Source organism: Motacilla alba, chromosome 2, assembly GCF_015832195.1.
Source record: "Motacilla alba alba isolate MOTALB_02 chromosome 2, Motacilla_alba_V1.0_pri, whole genome shotgun sequence".
Lineage (NCBI taxonomy): Eukaryota > Metazoa > Chordata > Aves > Passeriformes > Motacillidae > Motacilla > Motacilla alba.
In genome coordinates this window covers 104174053-104186052 of record NC_052017.1, presented here as the reverse complement: position 1 = coordinate 104186052, position 12000 = coordinate 104174053, and the positions used below count along the sequence as shown (strand labels likewise).

Here is a 12000-nt window from a genome sequence, read left to right as displayed (position 1 = left end):
GTCTGGCTTGTCACGCAGCAAACTCCTTTGGACAGGGATTACATGGATTCTGCGCTTGCAGAGTACCTGGTCTTTAATGCAGCCACGGCAGAGGTTCAGCTGAGGCAGTCCTGGAAGAGAGACCACCTCCCTGCATCCCAAAGCATCCTTTGGGATGTTGTTTGAGCTTAGATTCTGGCAGCAAAACTGAGGCTTTTCCTCAGCTCTGTCCAACCGAGACTGCTGATCTGGGAATTTTTCTGCTTATCTAAGTGATTGAAAGAGGCAATGTCCTAGATCAGAGATCCCTTGGTACTATCCTATGACTTGGATAGTGTCTCCCATCACTTAACACATGCATAAAACAAACAAAACCAATAATCGTGACAAATGGATGCACTTTAATGTCTTGGTCTTCATTGATTCCCCTACTACTGTGCCCAAAAAAAGTGAGCACTTACATTAGGAACACACACAAAAAGACAGAAGATTGTGACATTTAGGGGTATAAAAACAATCACTCTAGTTTTGCTTTTTAGCCACAAGACAAAGACAGTAAATAGGGAGTTTTGAACAAAACTTGTTAGCCCATAAGTGCCACAGTGCACAATTACTGTACCGGGGTCAGGAGCAGCTGCATGATGTGGAGGATCAACCTCAGAAGTTAAAAGTTTAAATCATATCGTATTTCAGAATAATGATTTAAGAGCAAACAGATATGTTCTCATTAGTGCACTGAAAAATCGTGCCTCCCTGTCTGTATGTCAGAGGAGGCAATTAACAGCGGTATTAAAATGCCATGCACATTCCTAACAACACATGTCTCTATTACCTCCCATAACTCATTCACTTTTTTCCCCAGTGATGTCCCAGTCTGCACCTCAAATTTATGCACCAAAAGGGATTGCAGTTTTAGGTGGAAGTGGTCAAACTCCAAAGACAATTCATCTTAGGTTGCTCCCTCACTCACACAGACCGTACTCACATTATGAGGAGGATCAGGTTCACTTTCCATGCCTTGTAAAAAGTGTCTTTATTTTGCTTTCCAAGGGGGAGGGCTGGAAGGAGAGATTCTCTGTTCTGACATACAGAACCTCAGGATAAGGAAGGTTTTGTGAAGCTGAAGATAACTGGGAATGCATCTTTTGCAGTACTGAGCTGCTTTCATCCTTGACATTTGTCCCAGCTCTCTTTATTTTACACTGCTTTATCTCTGCAAGGCCTGATCAGCTCTATCTCTCTGCAAGATTACCTTTCCCTCCTTATCCTGGCAGGCAGAAGTGTCTGAACCTCTGGGCACAACAGTCTTTCAGTTTGGATCTAAGTAAACTGTTTAGTGGTTGTGACAAAAAAGGGCTCTGTTCAGCCCTCAGCTGTAGCAAAACCAGTCTAAAATGAATCTATGTTATCCGAAGTAGAAGAAAAAGGGTATTTTAAACAACTCCCTTCTTCATAGGGAGGTTTGTCTGTGCTATTCTTAGTTGCTATTCTTAGTCCTGTATGGCTGGGAAAAGTAGAATTGAAGCAATAACAAGCAATTACAAGTTCTTACTGAAAACGCTCCTGTCATTAATAGCTTATATGCTAATTCTGCTCAATATCCTTTACAGTTGTGTAGTAATATTTCTATCTGTGCAAGAACAGATTTCTCTTATAATTTCATAGCTCTGTTTTCCTCTGTATTAATAAGAACATGCTTTGACACACACTTGCATCTTTCTCATCCATGTGTTTAAAGTCCTCTGTGCTACCAATCAATTCAGGACACACACTGACTGTATAGTAGCATTGCTCAGGATTTGTTCTGTGTTTTATCACACATTTATTATAACTGCTCGTGCCTTTGAACTTCTGCTGTAGGGTCCTGTGACATGTCCAACACACACCACTCAGACCTCCTGCATATGTTTCATGTTTATGTCACTATATTCATATAAGCTCTGTTATAAATGGACTAAGGAAAGGTTACTGGATCACTCCACTTCTAATCCTTGGTTTTTCAGATGCTTTCTGGCTTCTGCAAAATGCTCTGGACTGGATTTTAAAAAAAATTCTTGTTTTGAAGTTTCTATCCAGGAAAGACCTATTTGCAGATGACTATTCATTTGATTTTGTGCACATAAAGGGGAGGGAGAGAGAGCGAGAGAGAGAGAGAGAGAGAGACTTTTCTACAGTGTTATAAAATGATAACTTTTATTTCTTTATTCTTTAAAATTAGCAGTGGCATCAAAACTGAAAGAAAGACAAAACCTGTCAAGAAGGTAACCATCATATAAACAGATTATTTAAGGCAGTCAAAAAAGAACAAGTGAACTTGCATGGACAGTCAGCTTTTGCTATTTGCAAATTACATCCAGGCTCTAAGTCCCTCAGAAGGGACAATTTTAGCAATACGGGCGGCTGATATGTTAATTAATTGTCTGCTAAAGTGTTCACTGTGCAAGGCAAACTTGGGGTAAGCTGAACTGGCGTATCCCATGCGAGCTCGGTGTGCTCTCATCTCCTGCGCACCGTGCATGGAACGCGCTGAGCCGCCTCCGAGCTAAAGGAGGCTCAGCAAGGCAGGCGTTCAGGCCAGGCTGATCCCGAGGCACTGCGGGCTTCACTGCTCCAGTGCAACACAACCGAGACCACACCTGTTTCTCCCCTGTGCATCCTCTTGTATCGAATCAGAGGAATGGCACAAGACAGAATATTTGGTTGCGTTCCAGGTCTCAAGCACGCCCCAGCACTCAAGCACAGGATCCTAGGTGATTTGTCCTCCAGCACCATTGCTATACAAATGGTACCTAGCAAGGTGCTTGTGATGGCAGAGAGGGAGGAGGAGGAGGAGGAATGAAAAGAAGCAGCTAAGCTACTTTAAGCATCATTAATTAAGAGCTTCTCTGTCATCCTGGAGCAACAGTCCCAAAATGACCACTTTGACTTTGTCATTGCCTGATTTCAGGCATTAATATTAAGTGGTTGTCCAAACAGTATGCATATTTCACAGGAAAATAGTTATCACTGGCACTGCCATGACAGTAGTGATTACAGATAGAGTTTAAAGCAGTAATTACAAAATATATTGCAGCTTTATGGGAAGAAGCTCTCAGTTTTAACAATTCTTGTCCCTGTCTTAAATTAGGGCCAATGTTTTTGAACATGTGGTGGTGTTTCACTATGAGGAAGATGTTTTCATTTGTTTCCCCGGCAACGAGTGCTCCTTCATACCCCAATAAATAACCATAACTTAGAAGTATCATTTGATAAAGATATATCTGACCCTAAAGTAGACAAATCCCTACATAAATCACATGAATTATTGCTAAAAATTATGACAAAGTTTGTGAGCTCAGTGTTGTTTGCTGGAAATAAAACTGCCAGCATATTGAACATAAACTTCAATTTGTTTTACTGATTCAAAACATAACACATTACAAATACCAGCAATGGAAAATATAATTTATTCCTTACAGATATTTAGTGATGTAATTATTTAGATATTCCTCCATTCTCTAGAGAGGGTAGATACAGAGACAGCTGCAATCAACAGATCTTTTTGTTTTTATTGAGAAAAATGTGTAACTATACAAAGTTCTACAGTCCTACAATTATCACTACCATCAAGTTTAAAGAGGAAAACATGAAAAGCCAAGTCCATACCCAGAAAAGGAAATCATCATGTCAAAATTTGGTTTGACTCTCTGACTTCTCTAACACTGGCAGAAGCACTTGTTGTGATGATTTGTTTGACGCTTTTCTTTTGTTATTAGCACAGTCATTCAAGCGCTCTTTTTTGCATGTTTTATTACTGATTTCTGTAACTCTCTGGAGGAAAGAAATAAGATGGCTGTGATCACTCTTAGGGAAGCCAAATGGTAAGGACTAGCACTCCCTCTTGATGGAGTGTGGGGCACCAGTGAGTGCTCCCAGGACCGGGAATTACATCCTCCCTTTGAACACCACTGCTCTGCTTCGCAAAGAGTGGTGGAAGCAGAATGGAAGGAGACACAAGTTGCATGATATGTTATTCCCATCCTTGGTGCTTTGCATCCCACCTCTCCCCAAAACCCCAAAGAATGGAGTGTAAGGCTTTCAGTGGTAACAGGCACAGGTTTGTTTTACCTACTACCAGATCCCCATTGTTTTGGTTTGTTCCTGCCCTTACACTTACGCTGATAATGACAGGCTGATGACAAATTTTTTGGCAGGAGCAGCCTATAAATAAAGAACATTGTAAATGCATTGGCCTGGAGAGGCATTGTGCCACAGTGCCAGAAGTAACTTAAATAGTGTGTGTGTGGGCTTGCAAAATAAATGCCCCCCAAAAGTTTTTCCTCCCTTCAGGCAGCTACTCTGGCAAGTGAATAAATGATCACATCATTTGGTGTCCTAGACTCTGGAAACTCAGTGTAACTATCATGATGTTTACTGGCCTCCTGGCATCTGGAATAAAACTCTGCAGTCCAAGAACCGGCACAGTGGTGCCCAAAAGCAATTTTCATATATGTATGTCTTTTCCTTTAGCTTATTTTTGCCTCTGAAGAAACACTGAATTCAACTCTCACAACATCCCAACTAACTCCTAAACTTTCTATAATGTTGTTTGATGCTTTCATTAAGTATTCCCCAGTGTGTAAAGCCTCTGCCTTTTGCTGTAAGGCTATCAATTTTCATAAACAGAAGGCTTTCCTGCACCCTCGATACATCTTTACTAGGTTACTGAGTAGCAATTTGGCAACCTGCTTCTTTATTTCATTTAAAAGTATGTGATACCTCTCAGTCGCAGCTATGTAGGACAGGCTCAAATGTTCCACCCATTTAAAACAAAAAGAGGAGGAAGGGAGGAAAAGAGAGAAAAAGGAAAAGAAACAGTTTCAGTTTGAACAGATGCAAAGTAAAGACCAAAAATTTTCCAGTCGGTGGATGCAGAGGAGAAATACGCCAAATACATTTCACAAGCCAGTTAAGCTTCTACTGGCACCTAATCACTGCCAGATGTTTAGAAGCAACACCAAGAACATCGCAAAACGCTGGCAAAAAATAAACAAATCAACCAGGGAGAAACACAACTCTTCTTCTCGGGGCACCGGCGAGGGGGAAGATAAAAGTTGGGTGCCGAGAGAAACCGTGCTGGGGGGAGAGCACACATGCCGCGACACACTCACACACTCACGCAGGGACAGCCCGCTCCCGGACCGGGACTGACCGACACACGCCGAGCCGCGGCGGCGGCGCAGACCCCGCACCCGGGGTGGCGGTGAGACCCCGCTCTGCCTCTCCCGACACCGGCTGCCCGCGCCCTGCCCGCCACCTGCCCGCACCGCGTCCCGCCAGCACCCTGCTGCCTTCGGCTCATCCCGCGGGCACGGCTCATCCCGCGGGCACGGTCCCCGAGACCGCCGTGCCCGCACTGTCCCCTTGCTGAGGCTGTCCGGCTGCCGCCGCCCGCGCCGTGCCCGCACAGCGTTCCCGCACGGCGCCGGTGCCGCGGTGCCCGGGGCACGTGTGCGGGCGGCGCAGCGGGCGCCCCGCTCCCGTGCCTACCTTTCATCTTGGCGCCGGGGCGGCTCACATAGGACGGACGGGGCGCGGCGGGGCTGCCGCCGGTCGCGGCGGGCGGCGGAGCGCTCCCTGCCTACTGCCGGGCCATGACCCGCCGCGGGCCCTGCTGCGCAGCCCCGGCCGCTGCCGCTCGCCCTCGCTGCTCGGCCGCCGGCGGCACCCAGCTCTCGCCGCCAGCCCCGCGGAGCCCGGCCCGGCCCCGCGGAGCCGCGGCTCGGCCCCGCCTCCCTCCCTCCGCCCCGGGGAAGGGGCCGCGGCCGGGGCCGGGCGGCGGGGGCGGGCTCGGGGTCCCGCCGGAGGATGGGGCCGGGGGTGTCGTGTCGCGCCCCGGGGTGTCACACCCCGTCCCGCCGCGTCCTGCGGGACCGCAGGGTTCCCGAGCTGCGGGGCCGTGGGCAGCCCGGGCTGTCCGTGGGGAGCAGCCCGGGACGGGAGTTACAGGGCACCCGTCAGGGAGCGGGGGAGCTCAAGCGGCCTGGGGTGTTCCCGGCAGGAGAACCGTCCTGGCTCTGCGCTCCCCACGCCCGTGCAGGCGCCCGCGGGATTCCTCGTGAGTGTGTGATCTGTGCAGGCTCCCCACAGCAGCGTGCCTTACACGCGGCACGCCGATGGAGGGATCCTGGAGTAGCTATCTGCTGGGAAGAGGCTGCAGGACGTGCGAAATTCACCCTGGTGCTGAATGAAGGGCCTCGAGTAGTCCTATTGGATTCAATGGGACTGCGTGCACTACAGGCGCTGGAGAGAGTGTGTAAATATTTGTGGGATTAGGGATATACAGGCCAGTCATCTTTTATTTTTCTAGTTCTGGATCTTGCCAGGACTAAGGGATCGTTTCCAGGCTCATGTTTTCATGAAAGGCATGGTTTGTTTTTCTGCAAAGCTACTAGTTTTTAGGCAATTGAAGACGGTGATAAATGTATATGATCCACCTTTGAGTGTTAACATCAGTGCTGATGAGGCAGGGCAGTTGCAATGTGCCCCAGTCCTTTTGGGAGATGAAAAAGTGGTGGAGGCACCAGAGTCCCTCCTGATGCAGTGAGAAGATGCACACGATTTTGCCTCTGCAGTTAGAGGTACCACAGCCTGTTAGAGTACCACAGCCAGCATGTAGGGATGACCAAAGAAATGATTATACTACATGGTCTTTCCAGAGGGTCTATAGCTCCATTAAGGACCAGAGTGTACCAGAAAGGTCATGGCTCAGGGTCACAGCATTAATTTAACACCAGGTCAAAAAGAATTGGAAACCTATCAAGGATGATCTCATGTCAGCAAGGAATGAAGGATTAAATCCACCAAAAGTAGTCATTCTAGAGCAAAAATGAAAGAACAGATTCAGAAATCTGAATTCCTTCAGTTGGTCTGATTACTTGAGTTGACATCAGCTTGAGCATGTTTCACTGACTTGGAGGCAGTACCTTTAGTTTGGGACTGATGAAAATATTGGAATACCAGCTGCAGTAGCCATTTGCTGCTTTAAAGCAGGGCTCAGATATCAAAGAGACTTGACTCAGCTTTTAGTTTACACTCTAGCAGTTGACTGGAATATCATGAGTAAAACACTTAAATCTGAATACAGTCATCAGGTAATTACAGGGTCCCTGTAGTGCTGTGTTGGATTAGGACTGCAGTGTTTGTGAGAAACACTCATGCTTACTTGGTGGTGTGAGGCTCCTAAGTTAATTTACAATTTTTATTTTAAAGAATCAATAAAATTCTGTTTTCAAAACTGAAAGCCATCGAAACTCTGATGCAAAGCCCATGAGTGTGTTTCCAAAAAGAAACCTTTCCATCACTTTTCAATGACTGTATGAAAGCAGTAAGTGAAGCCCCATTTCTCCATAGGAGGGTACCTCTGTTTGAAAACACAATGTAGAAGGAGTGCTTTAAAAAGAGATGGGGAAAGAAGAATATGGCCTTAAACCTGTGTCATCAGGTGATGTGCAAGGAGCAGGACTGTGCAGGAATTTAGAAAATTCCTCAAAAGCAGTAAAAGATAACACTTTTCCAAATTTTTATACAGTCACCTTAATGAACTGAAGGTAGCAACCAAAGCTGCAGAGCCTGATGAGTTAATTTCTGTGTCTGAGGAAAATATGTTCCTTATTAATAGAAAGAAAAATTATTAGTATTTTGAATTCCTACAGAGTTTATGATTGATTCAGTATGCCTGGGGTCTACCTTCATTCTTGTGACTTGAAAATATTTATTAATTTGTGAACACAGTGGGACACTTCATATTTCTGAAGTAAGATTCCATATGGGCTTTAATCATGTAAGTTGTATTCCACACTGGATTTCTTATACATATGTTAGGAATGTGTAAGAAAGTATAGGTAAAAATACGTTAATTTAAATGGCTGATGAGCTTCTGCTAACACTGCTATAAAAATCTAGTGTTAGTAAAAAAATGCAGGAAACTCATGACCTGTTTCATATGTCAAATCTTTCCTTTAAACCCAAGTATTTTATGTTTTAGTTTCTAAAGTGAGCATTCTTCTCTCTGTCACACCAATCCATGACTGTCCCCCAGAGGAGGGTGACCATCACCACCCTTAGCAATCCTGGGATTAACAAAGGGAAAGACAGATTGTTGATGGATCATGGAGATGGGGTAATCGACCAAGTGCACTTAACAAACACCAGTGGATAATAGATATTATGGAGCATATACATTATTGTATATGTTCAGCTGAATAGATACATATTTAGAATGCAGAACACTACATAATACAGGTTTGTGTTATGCTAGGAAACATAATACTGTGTTGCTCAGTCACAGGCCTTCACAAACTTTAGCTTTTTATACACTCTTTCATATTTTTCAAGTTTCATTTAAATCTATGGTGAAATTTGCCAAACACAGTTATTTTGCCTTTCCGCAGAAAACCACTGATCTTCTCAGAAAAAGTTTCAAGTATATTTTCATATTCTTTTATTTTAAGGAAACTTTAGACCACGTTCTAGGGAAACTAATTTCACAGAAATGCTTTATTTTAAGGGCTTCTTACCCAAGTTCAGGACATAAATTTCGAGGCCTGTTTTTTCATCCAACAATAACAATATAACAGCAGCTTACTACCACAACAGGCTGCCTGTCACAAAGCGATCCCATGTTGCAGCCAGATCCAGACTCAGAGAAGGACTAAAGGATCTAAACAAATCATCCTTCTTTAGAAATGTTTACATATTGCCTTAATATGGCTTGTTTATATGGAACTATTACAATTTATTCATCAAATGCTGTAATAAGGTACCCAAGTGAGTGCTTTGCAGTTGCTGTGGCACGCTGTGACTTTAAGCACTTACCAACCACATGTGCATTGTTTATTTTTTTTCTTGTTACAGTCTCCTCTTGAATATAAAGGAAGTTTGTTTATAATGGGTCTCACTCACTTTTACTCTGCAAAATGAGTTGAAATTCAGAAGTAATCCAAAAGAGAAAGATGTCAGTGTTTAATCTCCCTGTGTGCACTTTAGAATAAATTGTGCAGGCTGTGCTAAAGTGATTTAAACCCAAGGTAATGGGCTCAGTTCTTGTTCACTTTGATTCCACTTCATAACGGACCATTACCTTCACCTGGCTCATTCCCAGAGCCTAACCTACAAAATTTGTGCTCTTTGTCAAGACTTGGAGATCCTGGAAGCCTTGGTCCTTGCATGTGTGGCATTCTCTTTTGATAGGCAGCTTTCTCATAGCCTGAACTCACATACAATACAAAGGGCAGCAACTGAATTTAAAAATGTCTCAAAAAAAAAAAATTGCATGCATCACTGAGGAGAACTGCATGTGACACGGGAACCAGATGTGGAAGATCATTTGTCTGAAGTAAGAACCATTTGGGTTCCATACAAAATGTGCATTTGAAAAGTAAGAGTTGAGTATTATAACATATTTTAATGATAAATCTTTTTCTGCACAACAATTTCATATTGTTGTTAATGACCATTTTGGAGCTGTGCCCAGAGTGAAGACATTATCCTTGGATCTGGGTAATGAGTTTGTAAATGATCCTGAACAAATGGTGAAGCTATTTGCTAAAATTTTTGTTAAATCTACAGATGAGCCTTTTCTTAATCTGGGTAATTAGCATAATAATTTGAAAGCATTTAGTTATCTAGACTTGTCCCTGGCAAGTGAGGTTGGTTTTTGTTTTTCCTTTCTTATTTTTTGATTAACTGTGAGGCTGAGGGGGATTCTGAAAGCAGCAAAACACCTGGTTGTCTTTTCAGTATGCCAAAATTACTCAGAGATACAGACTTGTTCTAGCCATGGTTTGGATGCTGATCATGCAAAGGCTCATGTGCCAGTTGTCTTGTCTTTCAATTGCTGTGAACTTTTTATCTTGGGAGAAAAAAAAAAGGGAGATAGCTCTAGAATAGGCTGGACAGTCACATTGCACTACATTTAAATAAAAGCAAAGTGCTGGTATGCAAGTAGAAGTACAGCTATTACGATCATCTGTGGGTGAGATTGAGGGACCACTGTTTCATATTTTTAATATTTGGTAAAACACATCATTGTGGTGTATTTTCATATTTTGAGTGAAGAGAGATTGTTTGCAGTTCAGAAAGTTTGTGAAATTTTATTCTGGAAATTTACAGACCAATTTCCCTGCACAGTTTTTTTGTCAAAATTGTCTAAAACAATTGCAGCCATTGTATCTGCTTAATATCCAAACCAATGAAATATTTGACATTTGCACTCCAAAATTTCCATAATGAAAAGTAATTCCATTACTGCTAGAGTGGTAAAATGTTGAAGACACTAAAACCAAGACCAAATAGTTTGTGGCAATTTTATTAGGCTCCTGCAAGGAGCAGATTTTTATATATTACTCATGATATTTTGTTTGCTCATAGTATGTGTTTCTTTCAACACACAGAAAAATAATTCTGATTGCCTCGGGAATATATTCTTATTGCCTGAGGTCTAACCAGGTCAGCTCTCTCTTCAGCTGGAGTATATAAAAATGATACTGGCCAGAGTTTGATTTATGTTGATAGAAAGCAGCAAAGGTCTCTCCATGTTTTGAGACTGTCCAAATGCCAATGACATGCAGCTTATGGCTATCTTTAGTGGGAGCAAGCCAGCAGGAACCCAGAATTGGGCTGTGTCAGCCCGGAGAAGCATCAGTCTGCTGTCATTACATGCCACACATCTGGGCTTGAGCTGGGCGTGCTCTGCATGCTCCAGTCTGGCTGTGCAGTTTCTCCCAGAGGTAAAGTGGTGCACAGGGCTGTCTCTGTAAGGGCACCTGGCACTAGAGAGAGTGGAAGCCGGTGTAAGCTACTTACAGGCACCAACACAGTGTGGTTCAGCTGTGCCCACTCCCCAGATTTGCTGGTTATGTCAAGAGAGATTCGCATGGTAAGTCCCAATGCATGACACAATCATAGAAACATAGAATGGCCTGGGTTGGAAGGAACTTCCAAGATCATCTAGTTCCACCCCCCTCCTGTGGAGAAGGACATCTTCCACTGGATCATGCTGCTCAGAGCTCTATCCAACATGGCCTTAAATGCTTCCAGGGATGGGACATCCACCATTTCTCTGGAAAACCTGTTGCAGCGGCTCCCCACCCTCACAGTAAGGAATTATTTCCTAATATCTAATCTAAACCTATTGTCTTTCAGTTTGAACCCAGTCCTCCTTGTCCTGTCACTGTGTGCTCCTGTAAAAAGTCCCTCTCCATCTCTCTCGTAGGATCTCTTCAGGTACTGGAATACCATATGTGGTCTTCCTGACCCCTTGCCTGGCAGTGCAGACCTCAGAGTCAAACTGGGACTGAGTGTGGCTTGTATATTGTTTGGTCACAGGAGAGGATCCTAGCAAGAAAAGCAAATAAAAATACAGTGAATCCTCCCTATATTAAGTTAACATTATTGCAATGTATTTTGGCTCCTCAGCCTGTGAGTTCCACCCATTAGGACTCCCTGACGCTTCAACAAGTGGGTGTAAGTAGGTCCAGGGGAATATTAAATTACAACTCTTCAGCTCTGACTTTGGCCCAAAAAGAACAGAAAAAACCCTTTGAAAATCAGGGAACATCATGACTGCAATTGTAAAATATTTTGCACACTATGTAGAACACATCTGTAAATTATGTAAATTAGTATTTATAGAGAACATTGAACCTTTGAAGTTTTGCTTTTTGGAACATACTGAAAATAAAAGATGGCCACTCTGATTAGTATTTTTAGTAGAATTTACCAGGTTTACATAGGTCATTTTTTTACAGTAAATGGACTTCAAAAGGAAAAAATGTACCAAAAGATAGGAAGTGATTGCTTCTGAGACCATATTATCAACAGCTGCTTCTGGTGCAACTGCTGTTTTGCTTCTGTCTTCTTTCAGGTAGATTACAGAGCATGAGATATTCACTGGAAAATTTAATGAAGGCTGTGAAGACATACTGTGGCTTTTTCATTTTGTCAGGCACACACAAATAGTTGTGGTCAAAAAACATTACT

The 12000-nt window shown here is 43.4% G+C and overlaps 1 protein-coding gene across 1 annotated transcript in view; it reads right to left on the bottom strand.

Annotated features, from left to right (window-relative positions):
- The window catches only part of COLEC12 (collectin subfamily member 12), a 96609-nt gene extending 90897 nt beyond the window's left edge, over nt 1-5712 (bottom strand). Inside the window, exon 1 of the mRNA XM_038127704.1 lies at nt 5509-5712. Within this exon, the coding sequence (XP_037983632.1) occupies nt 5509-5515 (7 nt within the window). The 5' untranslated portion in view covers nt 5516-5712. The remainder of the gene's footprint in view (nt 1-5508) is intronic.
- Nucleotides 5713-12000: the final 6288 nt, after the last annotated feature.